This window comes from Chenopodium quinoa, unplaced genomic scaffold (assembly GCF_001683475.1).
Source record: "Chenopodium quinoa cultivar QQ74 unplaced genomic scaffold, ASM168347v1, whole genome shotgun sequence".
Lineage (NCBI taxonomy): Eukaryota > Viridiplantae > Streptophyta > Magnoliopsida > Caryophyllales > Amaranthaceae > Chenopodium > Chenopodium quinoa.
The window spans coordinates 3540378-3559991 of NW_018745080.1; the positions used below are offsets into that span (position 1 = coordinate 3540378).

The following is a 19614-nucleotide window of genomic DNA, read 5'->3' on the forward strand; positions in this document are numbered from 1 at the left end:
TGTGCGATGTGTGCATTTTGGCTGACTCATGGCCGAGGACTCTGTTTGGGCATATCTGTAGTGTGTGTAGTTTATGGATTGCCTCCAATGTAGTCTATGTTGACTTGTTGAGGTATTTGCTTCTACAGTTGTATTTGAATTCATGAGGAGGCGAAGTTTTAAAACACGAGTAGAGTTTAGGGGTATGGTTTTAAGGGGAGAGTGGGGGTAGAGACGTAGAGTGAAAGCAGAACCTGAACCCTGCAAATTATGTTGGTCTTGGTTTGATTATCCTTTTTGCATATAGATTAATTTGTGTATTTTAGCCTAATTATCGCAATTATTTGTGTACAAGTTGATCATTTAAATTAAACCTTTTCAATGCAAATTATAATTTTAACAACTTTAGCTTTTATAGAGTACATTGCAAAATGCAAAGGTTATACATATGTATTTAGTGTCAACAAGTCCCATGGTGTGACGTGAGTGACACTATATAGCTAACTAATCAATGGCTAATATTTCAACTTTTAATTTAAGGATTTTTCTGTAAATATAAAAAATTATTCTGCATGGTAATCGTCAAAAAAGAGGAAGAGGAAAAGCCATCAAGATCTACACAACCAGATCAGAACACTAAAGACCAGCACCCAAACACCCCATACAAGTGATACCAAGCGACAACCTATGTAAAAAATGAATGACTACGTGTTGTTTTCTTGCATTTAACAATTGAACTTGTACATTAAAACTCAACAAATTGATAAGTCTTAGAAAGTAAACCTCACCCCAAAACTCCACATACTCAACCTAGAAAACAAGATTCAAAAGATGAAAAGAAAAAAAAAAAAAAAAAAAAAATCCTCGGATACACCCATAAAAACAAGTAAACAACCAATCAAAATTCAGAACAAGAATATTCTAATACTTTGGATCTCTGACGTGTCACATCAATTCGGTTATAAGTTTCTTATAACATCCCAAACCCACGTCCACGTCATCTTCTATTTTTCTTGCACTTCCTCCCAATTCAGCACCCCTGTTTTACACTCCCATGCAGAGCTTCTCAACTCCTGCAAACATTTCTCTGTGTTTTAAAACCCTAAATTCTGATTTCCACTTGAATTTCTCTCTCTTCATTTTGGTAATTGCCAGGTTTTATTCATTATAGAGTAGTTTTGTAATCGATTTCTTTCTTTAATTTCTTTGTTAGCCTTTCAGTTCGTTCGATTTAATTTATTTAACTACATCCAATTGTTTTCTGGAATTTTGCATTTCTTTGAGTTCTTCAGTTTGAATTGTATGACATCAATTAACTGATATACAACGTGTTATTTTTCTTGAATATCGTGCAGTTATTGTAGTTGAAATTGAATCGAAATGGCTCGTACTAAGCAAACTGCTCGTAGATCTACCGGTGGAAAACCGCCCAGGAAGCAGCTTGCTGCTCTAGCCACCGTAACTTTTTATCTTTAAGAAAATAAATCTCGATTTTGTTTGAATAATTTGATTTTATCTATTTATTTTCCTTAAATTCTATTTTTAAATTGATGAGTAGGGGGGAGGAGAAACAATTTCAGGAAGAGTGAAGAAACGTCGTCGTTTCCGTCCTGGAACTGTCGCTCTTCGGTAAATTTTCCAAGAATTTCAGTATATTTGACATTTAATTTGATTTGATATTTTATTTTCACTTTGATTTTGATAATGTAGTGAAATTCGCAAGTATCAGAAAAGCACCGAGAAGTTGATCCGCAAAATTCCCTTCCAGCGTCTTGTTCGTGAAATCGCCCAACAATTTAAGGTCATATTCATTTACATTTTAATCAGAAATTTGTATTTAATCATTCAGTATAAATTGAAATTAAAATAGGGAAATATAGCTGATTTTTTTTTTTTTTTTTTGTTGGTTTTTTTAATAAGAGCAGATTGAGCTGAGGTTCCAGAGTGATGCAGTGATGGCACTACCGGAGGCGGCCGAGTTGTACCTTGTAGGTTTGTTTGAGGAGACTAACTTGTGCGCCATTCATGCTAAGAGGGTAACCATCAAGCCCGAGGATATGCAGTTAGCTCGTCGTATTCGAGGCGAGCATGCTTAAGAATGAATGAAGATTATTGAACAAGGATGTAATGTTTAGCAGATTTTAGGAGATGGCAAGGGTGTGTTGAACTTTGTAGTTGTTCTGCTAGTGGTGGTGTATATACATTCATACGTACATTCATACAATGATACACATATACATTGATACCTAGCAAGTTGAATATGTTTTGGATATGTTTTTTCGCATTTTATGTTGTTGAGATTGTATTAGGGAGTACGCATTTGTTTTGAACAAGTCAATAAAAATGCTTTTAGTGTTGAGAAGTCTGAATATATATATTACTTTGTCTTGTGTTAGCAATATATTTTGTTGTTTGGTTCGTTGTGTTTACTTTTGTTGATTTTATATGTGAATTCATCGATTTAGGTGGTTAATTTGGGCAAACGTTTAAAGAATGTTTGATTTATACCAAGTATATAATGACTGATTTTCTCAATTGTACCGGAGTAATGTTACAATGTTGCCTCAAATGTCTTTTAAATTTGATTTTCACTCATTTAAAGAATGACGTAGTAGGCCTAATTGGTACTTGCTGGCTAATTACTTCAATTTGATTTCATATACAATAATATACGAGGGCAATTTGGGTAAGGTATTAAGGTTTTAAGGATCGGAGAGAGGGGATATATAGAGTGAAAGCAAAACCTAAATCCCCAAAGTGTGTTGGACGGTATAGTCATGTTACATTAAACATTAATACATTATCATCGATCCTTTTTGCATATAAAGTATGCGTTCTAAGAGTATTTTAACCTATATAATCCAATTATCTGTGTATAAGTAGATCATCAAAACTTCTTTCAGTGCGAGTTATATTTTTTCACAACTTTAGCTTTTATGGAGTAAAATTCAAGGTTTGTTCTTTGAACTACAATGTATGTCTTTACTCTTTAATTAGTGTCCATTTTTGGAATGTAACAATCTTTGATACTTTAAATGACCTAACTAATTAATGGCAAGTATTAGTACTTCTACATCCAATTAATAATGGAGTATTTTTTATTTTATTTTATTTTATTTTCACAATCAAAAAGGTGTTTATAAATTACTCCATATAGTATTATAACGTATTTGTTACCATTAAATTCCAATTTTTTCTTTGTTTAAAGTCTAATTTAGATCGAGTACAAATAAATAACTTATGAAGGGTCCATTGTAATCACTATAGAGTGCTCCGAAGTTCTATTATTGATACTGTCAAAACATAGATCGAGTTAAGACGACCCATAAAAAATGAGATTTATTTGGTTCAGTACAAGGTAATAGTTGTATTTGTAGTGTTGTTTTCAATCTTTTTATATCCTTAACAATTACTACTTGGGCTTGTACATTAAAACGCAATAAATAGATAAGTCTCACAAGATAAACCTCAGCTCAGCCCAAACTCCACATTAAATTTTCAAACATTTTAGTTACACCGTTAACTTCCTCCACACTCAACCATACTAACAAAAAACCAGACAAAAAAAACACAAATCGTAACAAACAATCCTCAATTCCCCGCCCCTAATTAAATCAACCAATCAAAATTCAGAATCCAGAATATTCTAATTCCTTGGATCACTGACGTGTCACATCAATTTAGTTAAACCCACGTCCACGTCATCTTCTTGCACTTTCTTCCAATTCAAATCTTTTCTCCCCCCTTTAAATATAAAATACCCCCCAACATTTTACAGCAGAATTTCTCAACTGAAGCAAACATTGCTCTGTAATTCCAAACCCTAAATCCTCAATTCCAGCTCAATTTCTCTCTCCTCGGTAATTTCGTAATCAATTTCTTTGTTAGTTCTTCAATTTGTTTAACTTGATTCAATTGTTTTCTGGAATTTTGCTCTGTTTTTTCGTTATTGTTGAATCACCACGATAATCTTTACTCTTAATCGATTATTTAACTTTGAATGTCAATTTGAATTATATAACTTCAATTAATTGATTTACAACTTGTTTCAATTCTTTCGCGCAGTTGTTGTAGTTGATATCGAATCGAAATGGCTCGTACTAAGCAAACTGCTCGTAAATCTACTGGTGGTAAGGCTCCTAGGAAGCAACTTGCTCGAAAGGTACATATATACATTCATCATGCATCATAATCTTTGATTTCTTGGGTTTTGTTGATTTAAATCGATCTTTTTAATTGATTTGTGTACGATTATTTTGTGTTCTTCTTTTCAAGGCTGCAGGAAAATCACTTCCTGAGACTGGTGGTGTTAAGAAGCCTTATCGTTACCGTCCCGGAACTGTCGCTCTTCGGTAATTTTTCTTAATTTATTTTTACTTGTTGAATTACTAATGGTTGATGATTTTATTTAAGAGTATTTGTTACATAATAGTAATGTTTAATCTTGATTTTTTTTTTTAAAAAATAAATTATTTTGATAGTGTTGATAATGAAAGAAGATTTCTTAATTTTGATCATTTTTTTCGTGATAATGCAGTGAGATTCGCAAGTACCAGAAGAGCACTGAGCTTTTGATCCGTAAACTCCCATTCCAGCGTCTTGTTCGCGAAATCGCCCAAGATTTTAAGGTAAAAACACGATGAACAACTTTATTAAAATCTTGATTTTAATGATGGAAATATTATTTGAAACTGATTAGGGTTTCGTATTGTTTTCTTGTATGAATGAATAATAGACTGAGCTGAGGTTCCAGAGTCACGCAGTGTTGGCACTCCAGGAGGCGGCCGAGGCTTACCTTGTGGGTTTGTTCGAGGACGTTAACTTGTGCGCCATTCATGCTAAGAGGGTCACCATCATGCCTAAGGATATGCAGTTGGCTCGTCGTATTCGAGGCGAGCGTGCTTAAGAATGAAGATTGAACAAGGATGTAATGTTTAGCAGTTTCTTAGAGATAGCAAGGGTGTGTTGAATAATGAACTTTGTAGGAGTTGTTCTGTTAGTGATAGATGGTGTAATAATGGTGTATAATACATTCATACGTACATGCATACGTACATACATACGTATATAAACTCGATAGTCGATATGTAGCTACTTGAATATGTTTTGGGTATTAATTTTTGCATTTTATGTAGTTGAGATTGTATTAGGGCGTCTGCACTTGTTTTGAACAATTAAGTCAATAAAATTGCTTTTAGTGTAGTGAATTCTGAATATATTACTTTGCCTTAGGTTTGCAATATTCTTCGTATTTTTATTTGTTGTTTGGTTCGTTGATGTTTGGTTCGTTATTGTTTGATTTTATTAATTTTATATGTTAATTGATTGATTTAGGTGGTTAATATTTTTTATTTGGACAAAAGTTTAAAGGATGCTTGACATGTATAATGACTGATTTTCTCAATTTTACCGGAATAATATTACAATGTTAGGTGATGAAATGTTAAATTTGAATTAAAATTTGCAATGACAAAAGCTGTGATGATAATGATATAATTTTACTCATAACACCTCAGTAGTAAGGTATCAAAGTTTTTATTGTAGATGGCTAAATATATGTTCATATAAATTTAATTATGAGTTGGAATTAGTACATTATTACTCCATCCAGAGCACATTGCGCATTGTTGTGTACTTGTGTTTCAGTTGGTCTCATATGAACTATAAAATCATCATAACTTGACTTTGTTTTGATCACGCGCCCTATTTCAATTTCATTCACTAGTTAAAAGACACATGATGCACCATATAAATGCGTGTATTTCAAGTTGGAAATTTCTTCAATTCGATTGAAAATGTATGGTGTAAATAAATTTATCACATCCTTATTAAATTTTGTTGCAAATGTTTGCATTTCATGAAGGTTTGATCCTCAGTTTTCAAACCACATGACCTTCTAGTATTGAGTAATGGGTACCTTCACATACAATTATGGACGGCTTAATTATACCTAAAATGGATCAATGTGCAATATTTCATGTAAAGGACATTTTAGTAAATCCCTTTGGATTATATTCTACGTTGCACATCGTTGTTTTTATTAAATTTTTATTTTTTTTTATTTTTGGATGAATTTTCAATGGCTACAAGCAATCTTAACCGTCAAAGTTCAATAAGTCTTTCAATCTTAACCGTCAAATTTGTAGTCACTATAAGTCTTTCAATCACAACCGTCAAAATTCAATAAATAATCTCATCAACCGTTGGTAGGTTTGACAGTATGGTAAAAACAACTAAACATGCAAATTATATGCTTTCGATCATGAAGTAAATTTGATTTAAATTCATAACTCATCCTTCAATTTACCAATGCCTAAAGATATTTGAAAATTAGCAAATAAATAATGGATTGCCAACAATCTAGTGAAGTCTAATATATGTATGATGTATCAGATTAAATGAGATGACCAACAATTCAAGTTTCGTTGGCAAATGGCGATTGTATGATAGTTCGTCTGCCAATGTTAAAACTCGAAATCAACAATGGCTGGAGCGGTTTCTTATCATCTTTCTTTAGCCTTTCTCCTCTAATGCCGCCCAAGCAGTTTAATTTATGGTGGCCAACAATCTCCAATGGGCAAAATCTGAATCGATCCTCTCACTTGATTTTTTCAATATCTCTATGTTATCGTTAATATCAACTCTTTTTGTTTTTCGTTTTTTTTCTTTTTTGTTTTTACATCAGACTAAAATTGTTGTGTACACTATAAAGTTACAATTATTTAGAGATAGTTATCATGGCTACAATTTTATTCTCTATTGCAAAATTATCCTTTGTTTTGTGAAGTTTTGAACCTCAAATCCCAAACCACATGAACGGAAGAAGACTTTATTCATTACGGAGGCGATTACACCATCTAATCGTCAATGGTAGAGTACCATGTCACTTTAAGATTGAATGAAATAATAATAATCATTTTTTTTTTTTTGAAGAAAAATAATAATAATAATCATTTGAATCAAACATTACAATTACAACAGTACATTTTTGAAATCGGACCAAAATTCAATCTTTAGGTCGAAACAATTCGATAAAAACCGTTACCTTGCTCCTCACTCAACCAAGAAAATAGACACTCACAAAAGAAACACAAAAACAATTAAACAAAAAATAAAACCTCAATCCGTCTTCCATAAAACCAACCAATCAAAACTCAGTAATCAGAATTAACTTAATTATTCAGATTAGTGACGTGTCAAGTATTACAGTTATTGTAGCCACGTCAGCCTCTTTCTCTCCAACCGCATTACCCCCCTTCATTTTTCAGTCTCCTATAAATAACCCCCAAACTCCATACTCCCATGCACTCTCAATAATCTCAACTGCACCTAAAATTTCTCAAATACCCCTTCCTTTCTTCAACCCTAATTCTCCGATTGTAGGTATCAATAACCTCTCTTTTCCTCTAATTTTCTCTCATTTTCTCATTATTTCGATTATAATCTAAATTTTTTGATCTTTCCATATGCTTTTAATCAATTTGTTACGTGTTTAATCAGTTTGATTTGTGTGTTTGTTTGGAATCCTTTGAAGTTTTTTCGGTGTTGAATTAGAATCGAAATGGCTCGTACTAAGCAAACTGCTCGTAAATCGACCGGTGGTAAGGCTCCTAGGAAGACACTTGCTCAAAAGGTACCTACATTCATCATGCATCATAATCCTTTTGATTTTTTAGGGTTCGGTATGTCGATTTTATATCATGTAAGTTCGCTTATTTGAATGTTGTACCTTTTTTTTTAATCTATTCTTTTTAATTGACTTGTATTCGATTATTTAGTGTTATTTCCAAGGCTGCAAGAAAATCAGTTCCTAGGTCTGGTGGTGTTAAGAGGCCTCATCGTTTCCGTCCCGGAACTGTCGCTCTTCGGTAATTTTTCTTAATTAATTGTTATTAAAAGTTTTGTTACGTAGTAGTAGTTTTTAATCTTGTTTTTTTTTTTTTTAAAAATTATTTTAATACATTAATGTTGATAATGAATGATGATTTTATATTGATCATTATTTTTTTTGGTGATGATGTAGTGAAATTCGCAAGTACCAGAACAGCACTGAGCTTTTGATCCGTAAACTCCCATTCCAGCGTCTTGTTCGCGAAATAGCCCAAGATTTTAAGGTAAAATATGATGAACAATTTTATTAAAAATTTGATTTTAATGGTGTAATTCAAGTATTATTTGAAACTGATTAGGGTTTTTGTGTTTGTTATCTTGGGATGAATAGGTTGAACTGAGGTTCCAGAGCCACGCAGTGTTGGCAATCCAGGAGGCGGCCGAGGCATACCTTGTGGCTTTGTTTGAGGACACTAACTTGTGTGCCATTCATGCTAAGAGGGTCACCATCATGCCTAAGGATGTTCAGTTGGCTCATCGTATTCGCGGCGAGCGTTTCTAAGAAGGTTGAAGATGGATGCTTGATTGACTGCTTTATGGGAGGAGGCTAATTTACAGAAGTTGGGTTGTTTAGTTGGTATGGTGTGCATAGTATTAAACTCTATTATCAAGTGTTAGAATATGTGGTACATTAGGTACTATTTAGTTTGATGTTATCTTTTGAAAGATTCTAATTAGGGTACCTAGAAATAATCATCGATGGATTAGGCTGTTTTTTTTAAGTACTTAATTGAAACATTAGTAATTACTTCATTATGTTTCGTATTTACTTTTTTATAGTTTGAAATCGTATTATGAATGAATAGATCTTCCTATGATAAGGATGATGTGCGTTATGTCATGTACATCGCAAAATCTACATTTAGGCTAAAATTTCTCCTATCCATCTATTACTATTCATTATTTAATTAAAGTGTGTGTAAGTTAATCAAACAATAATTAGAAAAATCAACTTATTTATGATGAGAAGATTTACAAGAATTACAATGAGAATGAAGTTACTTTTGTTGATCAAACTACGTAACTAAACCAAACTTTGTATATTACAAACAGAATAGGCATGCTACTTTATTAATAGCCTAACTTAAGGTTTTTTTTTATCTTACTGGCACATGATTGAGTTCATGAATTGTAAGGCTCCTTTTCAACCCTTTTAGTTTATTATAGAAGATGAGATTATTGAATATTTGAATTCATGAATTGTAAGTCTCCTTCTCAACCCTTTTAGTTTATTGAAGATGAGATATGACTTCCTGCATATTATTATTCCGTATATCCCAAAGTGCATGATTAGTTTTATTTGTTAATTATAACCAAATAGAATAAAAATACACATAAATCTTAAAAAAAGTGTTTTAATTTACGGAGTAGACTGAATGTGTGATAGGTATATATTATCATATATAAATACTTGTATGCAATAATATCGTGTGAAGAAATAATATTCATTTAAGAAGGGTTTGAACCCAAATGCCTTCATTCGGAACATTAACCATAAACAACAATTATTGTATATGGTCGATTTACAAAAGAATGGTTATTATTATTACAAACATATTAAATTAACTAGACAAACTCACAAACTTTCACTCGTGTAAACACAAATTCAAAGAAAAAAATTGTAAGTATTGCAAACAATTTTTATAAGTTAAAGGAATGTTCTTACACCACCTCGAGATATCCTATTGAACAAAGGAATAGAGAAAAAAACATGATTAGTTGCCTTTTAATTTCTCTTCCTTAAAAATTCCTCCAATTAAATTTAAGAGGAAATTAGAGGAAATAAACGTAGTGTTACTTTCTCATTAGAACCTAAAGATTTTGAGTAACCATGGTCATCAATACGACTTGCCTTTAATAGTTAGAATCGATTTGATTATCATCTATATATTTGTATGAAAATTTTTTGGGTGTACTTTATCATGTATTTGTCTAATTTTCACTTATTTAATCTAATTTGAGTTTATCTGAACTTATTTGATACTATCTAAACTTTTTATACTTATTTTAAATATCAACTAAAAATTGGCTAGCCCTTATGAACCTTAAACTGATTTTATTTTTCCTGAGTTGATGTGCTTATTAGAATAGGGCATTACTTCAATCGGATCATTGTTATCTCTTCATCAAGCTTCTGTAGGTAGTTGGTTCTTGGTGGCCTGGGCTGATAGAGTGATAGTAATACCATTTGTAAGTTCTTAATTTCCCTTCCTTCGCTTCTTTTCTATTGAAATCATTTCTACCAAACATGCAAGTGAACTTGTTACACAAATACACACCATGTCAAAATATGTATAGCTAGATACTGTACATTCATATTTCCTCTCACAAAATTTCAATAGTTCAAACATTTTTATAATTGAGTCAACAAGTCACTTTCAGATAAAGTCAAATTTTGCTAGGTATATACTTGTACTCGTATATATTAAGATTGGGCTAGAAATGTCATTTCGGGTCATCGAGTGGGGTTTAAATAGCTTAGGTTTAAGTCAATCTAAATTATTGTATCCATACAAATTAAAATCTAAATCGGGTTACTTTCGGATAAGGTTGGATCTAGGCGAATTGGGTTAGTTTTTGACATCTTTTGATGGGGCTAGTTGGATTGATTCATAAAATATCTGTCACTTGTGACTGGCAGGCCAGGTCTGCATTGTTTCATTGTTTGACATATATACACAGGATATGTGCATAACTCGATATAGTAGACCGTAGACATCATACAATTTTTTTTTTTTTTTGAAAGAAGACATCATACAATTTTATGTACAAAAGCAAGTAGTTCCCGCAATAAAAAAACAAATTTATAAATTGGATTTTGTATGTTATTGATTCACGGGTAATACTACCCAAGTCTGTTTGCTTCTTAATGATTCAATTCACGGACTGTCCTGGCAGCTCTAGTTTGACACGGTCTAATTCTTAATAATCCATTTATAGTGAGGCTAATCGCAAAATTGTATCAATTATTAGTCGATTAACACTCAATAAACGCTCCCTCAATTTGAAATGTTTAGTCGTGTGAATATTGTAATCTAAAGAAGTAAAGAAACAATTGAGTATATCGTAATTAAAATGACTTTCCTTGCATCTAAGCTGGTGTGGTTCTATCTTAATTTGCTTCAGTAGTCATGAGATGCAACTATGCAACAAGAAACAAAATAGTACTGTTTATGTGTTGTCTATATTGTAGTAAAGGATATTTCCAAAAAAAAAAAACTCCGTATCGTAGTAAAGCAATCTAAATCAAACACAATAATTGTATTATATCTAAATACAAATATATATGCATCCAACATATCTATATCTAAATACACTTATTACATCAAATATCCAATTTTGTTCCACAAATTAATATCTATCATATTGTATAGGAAAAATTGATTTTAGTAATCCCACCTTTAGCCGGTTCGTTGTTAATAATCCCACCTTTGGATTATTATTTAATAATCCCACCTTTATAGGGGATCTTCTTCTATTATTGGTCTCTAACTTGTTGGTAATCGGTTTTGATAGATTAAAATGCCACATGTTGTTTTGTAATTGGTTGAAAAATAAAAAAAAAATAAAAATTAAAAACTAAAAAAAAAAACCCCATCAGCCACCCCTCCACCTACCGTGAAACCCTAACCCTTACCCTTACCCTAGCCCCACTGAAAACCAGCCGGCCTCCACCATAAACCCCCAAAAAGGCCGGTCGGAATAAAAACCACCCCACCGATCAAAGTCACCACCTAAATCAACCCCTGATCCAAACCCACACTCGAAACCACCACAGCTAAATACCCTCGAAACTCCACCAAAAACCGCCATAAACCCCCGAAACTCCACCAAAAACCCCCCATACACCCCTGAAACTCCACTGAAAACCCCTCCTAACCGCTCTTGAAGGGTTTTTATTTATTTTTTATTTTATTGAAAATTGGGGTGGTTTTAGGGAGAGCTGGGTTGGTTGCTGCTGGGAGGGGGTGAAAATGGGTGTTCAGGTGGTAGAAATGGGAGTTCTGGCGGTGGGGATAGGGTTTCCAGCGGTGGGGATGGGGAGGAGCTGAGGAGGGGCTGCCGGAGGTTGGGGGGTTAGGTGGTCGTTGGGAATAAAAAAAAAATTAGTTTTTTTTTTTTTTTTGACCAGATTTTTTTTTAGTTTTTTTTTAGTTTTTTTTTTTTTTTTTTTTTTGAACAATTATCTAGTGCCACGTGTCACTTAAATTAAAAAAAAAAAGAGGTTTACCCAATGTACAGTTACCGGTCATAAGAGAATAATAAATGAAAATCTCCTATAAAGGTGGGATTATTAACAGCGAACCGACTAAAAGTGGAATTATTATAATCAATATTTCCTATTGTATATTTGTATGTACCACTTAGCTACATTACGTATTTTTACAGAATTATGCAATATATGGACCGCCTGATCTATACATCGAATATCTTTCATTCTGTGTACTAGATGTTCAAAAAAGAATTCATTTCTTTTAAGTTATCATAATGTCATGAGACAAGGGCCTTGTATGAGCTTATGAATGTCAACCTTCACATGTATCATGAATATTGCAAGTAGCATATTTTGGGATTGCTAATTTCTTGTTTGTATTCACATGCATAATTTTGTGCTATATACCAACTATTCTTTTTGTCCCTATTTTTTTTTCCCATTTGACTATACACGATCTTCAAGATGCGTATTAAAACGTTTATATCTTTATTTCCATATATGTAAAAATTATAAAGACGTGATATTAATAAAATATACAATGAGACGAATCTAACAACACCACTCATGACTAAATTATCTTTTATCAAAGCTTTCAAAGTTTGACCCCAAAAATGTCAATGGGGCAAAAATAAAGGAATGGAGGGAGTATATTTTACGTCTATGAAGTATTTTTTAGGTAGATAAGAAAAAATACCCCATTAAATCAACTCATCTTGCATGTTAATTGTTTATGTACTCCAGCTTTAGTACATGAAACCTTTCTTGGTACATCTACAAAGTATTAGGTCTGTAATCTGCCTCATAATTTAACCTTAATATACATCCAGCTTATAGTATATATATACAGAAATTCCGATCTCACAAATTTTAACACAAAAAAATAGGTCAATTTGGCATTGTATCTTAACTCTCTTCTTGTAGCTTTTTTACAAAATTAAGAAGATTTATTATGTAACAATTGAGTAAAAAAAGAAAAAAGGCTAATCACATAAGTTGAACCCAAATGCCTACACTAGGAACATTTTGATGAACCACAAATAACATATAAAAGCCCGGAGGAGCAATGTTAATAGATCCGGGTGTTCTAACATTGACTTGAAATCGACCCGAATCCATAGGCTTTGCGGGCGTTGCATTGGTTAGCACCAACAATCTTTGGCTCATTGAGAAGGAATGTGTGTTAAAAGGTGGACTAATCATGGTAACCCTAATTGAATCTAGGTCAATTAACCCGGTAATTGTGAACTTAACCTCTAAGAGCTTTCCATATTGAATCTTAGAGCTAGAAGCTGGGGTAACAATAATGGGTCGTAGTTTTACTTTGGAGGGATCTAAATATGGGGGTGAAAATGCCTCCAAGCTAAGTTCGGTGGGATAAAGCACATTGGTGAAGTTGTTGAACTTATGCGGGTTACTTCCTCCCACTAAAATTCTCCCATCGCGTAGCAAAATTGCACTCGAATGGTACATCCTTGGGACTTGAGTCGGGTTATGGAGTTCGAATCTAGATCCCAAGACATTGCTTGGGTGGTAGATTACTGGGTTAAGTACAGGGTCTCGACCCAACTCCCACCCAGCGCTACCTGAACCTGCCCCGTTTATTAGTAATATATCCTCGTTGGGAAGGATCACCATGTCACTCATGACACGAGCCATTGGCATAGTCTCAATGGCCCAAGTAGGATTAGGATCATTAATCTTAATTCTGGCACACGTGTTTAGAGCTGGCAAAAATTGACGCGAATGTGCCTTCAAGTATGAACCTAGTGGTGCACCCCCACATATTAACACCTCCGCTTCCACATTCAACCCCAACTCCAAATCTTTCAATGGTAAAAGAACCGCGGACCCTGAGCTAGGGTAGCTACGCGGGTCACCACCCGGGATAATTGGATAGGTCCGAACAACAACATTTTTAACATAATCAAGCAAAATAGCTCGATTGTTAGCAAAAATAAACAAGTTCCCATCTACATGGAGAAACACAAAAGGGTACAAGTTGTTCTCCGCATTATGAACGTTAGTTTGTGCTAGAAACGGTAACTTGTAAAGTTGAGAAGTAGAACGTGTTGTTTTTGGATAAAACTCATAATTGAAGGCTCTTCTACCTCCAATGACAATCAAACGACCATCAGGCAAAATATGGTTGGTAGCGTACCATCTTCGTATTAATAACTTGTTGGGAAGTTCTACCCAGTCACATACGTCACAAGATGGTTGAAAAGTTCTAACAACGCGCTCTCCATCGTTGTAACCACCGGTTTGAACAAGTGTACCATTGGGGAGAGTGGCTCCGGAGGAGCACCACGTGTCGGTTAACACGTTGAGAGGACGGAAGGTGTTGGAAAGAGAGTCATACTCCACAGAGTGAGCCGTGCAATCGGTCTTCAAGGCCAAGTCATGAGGGTTGTTACGACATAGACCGTTAGGAAGTGAGACATTAGAAGGGCCAAAATCAGTCCTATCGAAAATTAAAACACGGTCATCATTTAAGAGTTGCATGTGCATGGCAGAAATGCCAATACTTTTTTGTAGGAGCTGCCATTGGCCACCCCGCGCAGCACATATACTGCGAGGGAAGATGATGAGGAGGAGGAAGAAGAAAACGGGAATAATTGACATGAAACGAGATAATGTACTTATATAAATAATACTTGCTTTTTTTTTTCTTTTTTTTTTTTTTTGTGGTTTTGGTTATAGGAAGTATATATGACCAGCTATGAGCAAATTTTTTGGTTGATAATATTTGTATATTTGTAAAGGAATTAGGAGGGGACACTATGTTGGATTATATAGACATGTTGTGAAGTTGATGTGATGAAGAGACAAACTGTGGGCTTTGTCTAATTGTCTTTGAGGAATTGCAATTATGACTGTTTCTTGCACAAGTAAGCAGCACAACTAGTCAACTACCAAGGGCATGTAATTGGCAATGTACATAAAAGTCTACAACATTTACGTTACATGTTAAAGACGTATTTTTTTATTATGACTGCGGAACTAATGGAATGCTAAGTAAACTTTGATACTTTTCAATTCAATTTTTTTTTTTTTTTTTTTTGGTGTAAACTTTTCCACCGTGGTACTCCGTAGATAATTAATTCTGTATATAGAATATAATGCAAATAAGAATAATTACGTTAATTAAGATCAACAACTTTATTAAATTGGATATTGTTTACTATTTATAGTCTAAGCTTTGGGCCATAAGCATTTTACAATCAACATAATTAAGATCAAGCGAGAGGGTTCAATCCCCTCAAGAAAAACTTAAATAGTGAAAATAAATTTGAATAAAAAAAAAAGAAAAAGAAAAAGAAAAGAGAATATAAGCTAATGTAGGATTTGATGTATAAGTTGGACAATGCTAAACGTCTAAAACATTACACAAATGATAGTGTTTTATGCTAATGTGACATTATATTACACATCCTCAATTTGACCATGGAAAGAGAAAAAGATAATAGTAGGAACGAACTAGGAAGAAGAAAGAATTAACAAAATTAATTGATTTAGAACTTTAGAAGGAGGTAAACGCATAGATTTTAATATGGTAATTCTGTAGGTCAGATCTTTACCTTTTATAGATTGTGTAAAGAATTAAGAGGAATTTGTAATTAAACGAAATAAAACAATGCAACCTAAGGATGCATATTTACTAATCTAATCTAAGAATGTATGTTGTTATCAAAACTTGGGATGCGTATTGCCAACGAATTTACTTTATAAGGGTTATTTGGTTTAACACTACAAAAAAGATAGTCGAGCCAAAAAAAATTGATTAATGTGTTGTAAATTCACTTGCACCGCAATGTGGATTCTCATATTGGAGAAAGAATAAGAAAAAACCGCCTTAAAAGCTAGATGAATCGGAACTCCTATTAATGTTGGATCGTGGAGCTTGTATGTAGATCAAACTCTCCTACTTACAAAGCTAGACGGGGTGTCCTTTCTACGACCAAAATCATATCAAAAGAGCTTGTTTCTTTTCTTATCCCGAATTTGTTGTGTTTGATAATAGTATTATTGTGTTATTGTCTTTCACATACTTTCCGATCGTTTATTACATACAGCATAATAAAATACGTATAATAATTGCTTGCATATTAGGCTGATTATATCATATATATATATGATGAGTTGTCACGATGATTAACTTGTGGTCGCCTTTAACTTTGCTAAATTCTATATCAAGGATGCAATTATGCAAACAATTTAATGTTCTCGCTATTGATGATATAGATACGAAAAAAAGACATATTTGTATGACATGAATTCTAATATATGCAGTAATAATGCGTATTGCTTTGGATAATCAAATTAATTTAGACAAAATGAAAGTGATAGTGTCAATTGGACTACTTTGTACACAGTCACATATGCACTAAAATCGCTTCACATATAGGAGTAGGTCGCATAATTAATCAGAACAAGTAATATGTTTTCCTTTGTTTCAAAATAAGTACCACCCCATTACAATTAACATATTTGTCTGTGCGGAATTTGACAAATAATACAAGTATATTGAATTATCGATCAATACATTATATAATAAGTTGATATGATATTCATAAATTATACATTAAGAAGAATCCAACAAGTACTCGGATGACTGTATTTAATCTTACGTATAAAATATTAATAGAAGTTAAAGTAGTGTATGTGAATAGTGCGTGTAAAAGTCAAATTAAGACATTTATTTAAAAATAGAGGGAAATCTACTTAGTATATTAAAGTACGCATTGGGCCAGTCCAACACAAGAGACTTATTGGTGGTTGTATCTAGGCCAATATATCATAATTTGACTTAGCTCAATATGAAGCACTTTGATATGCCCATGGATGTAACTAATACGAACACGGAGTACATCAATAGTGAACCATATAAATTTATGTGTTTATATGTGTTGATCACACATCTCTCTTGCACCTACTCTAACAAATAAATTAAAGTAAAAGTGGCGGAGACATAAAATTCAGTGCAAAAAATCTTCGTGATAAATAACTACGGGTGGAGTACATAACATTGAATTCGTTAGGCTATGAAGGTCCACTGCACCGTCCACTCCATTCATGGCTGCTACAGTATAAACTCCCAATTTCAACTTTTTTTCTCAAAACAAAATAAAATTACTTTGAAATTATTTACAGCTATAAGTTTGTTATAGGTTGGACCACATATTTAATTTGACACCTTACCTATAAATTCAATTCTACACCAACGTTTCTTTTAAAGAGATAAGAAAAATGTGTATTTGACTATTTGACAATTGACATCCTTTTTCTTGATTTTCTGTTTGCAATTGTAAAAAAGAAATATTCATCAATTGAGTTGTACAAACTAGTATAAAAACTTTAGTACGTACAATTTAAAAGTGAAAATCACGTAATTTGAAGCCAAATCCCTTTACTAGGAACATTTTGGTGTACTACAAACAACATATAATATCCGGGTGGGGCAATATTAGCAGATCCGGGTGTAATTACCTCGACTTTAAATTGACCCGAGCCCGTGGGCTTTACGGGGTTTACATTGGTTAGAACCAACAATCTTTGGCTCATTGAGAAAGAATGTGTGTTAAAGGGTGGTCTTAGCATTGTGACCTTAATTGAATCTAGGTCAACCAACCCTTTAATCTTGAACTTGACCTTAAGGTTTTTCCCATAATGGATCTTGTAACCCGAAAGTGGGAAGGTGATGTTCGGGAGACGCTCGGCTTTGCTCGGATGCAAGTATGAAGGAGAAAATGCTTGTAAGCTAAGTTCGGTAGGGTATAGCACATTTGTGAAGTTGTAGGTTCTATGAGGGTTACTCCCACCTACTATAACCCGTCCGTCTCGTAGTAAAATCGCGCTCGAGTGGTACATCCTTGGGGTTTGGGTTGATTTTTGGACTGTGAATCTAGACCCTTGGGCATTATTCGGGTGGTAGAGCACCGGGCTAAGAACTGGGTCTCGACCCAGTTCCCACCCGGCGGTACCAGACCCTACCCCGTTAATTAATAGGACTTCCCCATGGGGCAGAATCAACATATCACCCATACATCGAGGCATTGGCATAGTCTCGATGGCCCAAGTGGGTTTTTGATCATTAATCTTCATTCGCGCACATGTATTTAGAGCTGGCAAAAACTGACCCATATTAAGTGCCTTCAAGTATGACCCTGGCGGAGCACCTCCACATATTAACACCTCCATTTCAACATTCGATCCAAGCTCCAAATTCTTCATTGGTAAAAGCACTGCAGATCCGGTACTCGGATAGCTCCGTGGTTCGCCACCCGGAATAGTCGGGTAGGTCCGCACAACCACATTTCTAGTATAGTCAAACAAAATGGCCTTATTATTAGCAAAAATGAACAAATTTCCATCCACGTGAAGAAACACAAAAGGGTACAAATTGTTCTCTACTTGATGATCATGAGTTTGTGACAAAAACGGCAAATTATAAAGCTTTGTTTTTGGATAAAATTCATAGTTAAAAGCCCTACGACCACCTATTATGATGGACCGACCATCAGGCAAAATGTGGTTAGTGGCGTACCACCGACGTTCCAACAACTCGTTAGGGTGCTCCACCCAATCACAACCACCACAAGACGGTTGGAAAGCTCTAACCACGCGTTCTCCATCATTGAAACCGCCGGTTTGGATTAGGGTACCGTTGGTTAGGGTGACACCGGAGGAACACCACGTGTCAGTTAACACGGTGAGGGGACGGAAGGTGTTGGAAAGAGAGTCGTACTGTACGGAGTGAGCCGTACAATCAACTTGCAAGGCCTCGTCGTTGGAATCCCTACGACAATGGCCATTGGGTAGGGGGAGTCTTGACTCACCAAAGTCAGTCCTATCAAAGATGATAACACGATCATCATTTAAGAGTTGCATGTGCATGGCAGAAATGCCGATACTTTTTTGTAGGAGCTGCCATCGACCACCCCCCGTAGCAAATGTACTACGGGGTGATAGGACGAGGATGGTACATAAGAGGAGGAGGGTATGTGACATGGAATGGGATATCAAAAATTGAGTGTCAATTGTCAAAGTAAGTAATTGAGTTTTTCTTGGTGGTTTTGGTTGGTGTTTGGTTAAAGGAAGAATTTATAGGAGAAATTAATGTGTACATAACCATGGTAGTCTTGTTTATATATTTTTTAGATTTAGTTGGTTGTATTGAATTGGGAGATATATACGAAATACATGTTGGGAGGCAAAAACAGACAGTGATTTTAGTGGGAATTATTGTAGCCTTATAGGTAGGGAGTGAGAGAACATATTATTAGCTCATTGAGCCTTGTCCCTCACAAATTGCATCATGCAAAGTGAGGGTCCTCTTTCTTCTACTGATTTTTTGATGCAAATGTTTTATAATTTTATTGCTTACAATAACTTGAGAAAGAAGTGTTGTATTAGACACTGGTCACCGGTAGAGTACGTATATGCTTAATTCAAAACTAACTAGACTAAGGGTCTTGTATGTCGATCGACCTATCTCAAAGAAATTCAACTTAGAAAACTACTTTGTATGT

The 19614-nt window shown here is 34.1% G+C and overlaps 5 protein-coding genes across 5 annotated transcripts; 3 read left to right on the forward strand and 2 right to left on the reverse strand.

Annotated features, from left to right (window-relative positions):
* Positions 1–1338: 1338 nt before the first annotated feature.
* LOC110709857 (histone H3.3-like) lies at positions 1339–2370 on the forward strand. Its single transcript, XM_021888118.1, has 4 exons — positions 1339–1437; positions 1538–1608; positions 1690–1780; positions 1905–2370. The coding sequence occupies exons 1-4, from the start codon at positions 1360–1362 to the stop codon at positions 2073–2075; spliced, it is 411 nt and encodes a 136-aa protein (XP_021743810.1). The 5' UTR covers positions 1339–1359; the 3' UTR covers positions 2076–2370.
* A 323-nt stretch (positions 2371–2693) lies between these two features.
* Positions 2694–5193, forward strand: LOC110709858 (histone H3.3-like). Its single transcript, XM_021888119.1, has 5 exons — positions 2694–3839; positions 4045–4141; positions 4255–4331; positions 4517–4607; positions 4715–5193. Exons 2-5 carry the CDS (start codon positions 4070–4072, stop codon positions 4883–4885), a joined length of 411 nt encoding a protein of 136 aa, XP_021743811.1. The 5' UTR covers positions 2694–3839; positions 4045–4069; the 3' UTR covers positions 4886–5193.
* Positions 5194–7540: 2347 nt separating this feature from the next.
* On the forward strand, positions 7541–8371 carry LOC110709688 (histone H3.3-like). Its single transcript, XM_021887910.1, has 4 exons — positions 7541–7612; positions 7771–7847; positions 8003–8093; positions 8201–8371. The coding sequence occupies exons 1-4, from the start codon at positions 7541–7543 to the stop codon at positions 8369–8371; spliced, it is 411 nt and encodes a 136-aa protein (XP_021743602.1).
* A 4447-nt stretch (positions 8372–12818) lies between these two features.
* Positions 12819–15502, reverse strand: LOC110709607 (aldehyde oxidase GLOX-like). The gene has a single exon (XM_021887820.1). It carries the CDS (start codon positions 14705–14707, stop codon positions 13070–13072), a length of 1638 nt encoding a protein of 545 aa, XP_021743512.1. The 5' UTR covers positions 14708–15502; the 3' UTR covers positions 12819–13069.
* Positions 15503–17369: 1867 nt separating this feature from the next.
* LOC110709609 (aldehyde oxidase GLOX-like) lies at positions 17370–19463 on the reverse strand. The gene has a single exon (XM_021887821.1). It carries the CDS (start codon positions 19091–19093, stop codon positions 17468–17470), a length of 1626 nt encoding a protein of 541 aa, XP_021743513.1. The 5' UTR covers positions 19094–19463; the 3' UTR covers positions 17370–17467.
* Between the last annotated feature and the right edge of the window lie 151 nt (positions 19464–19614).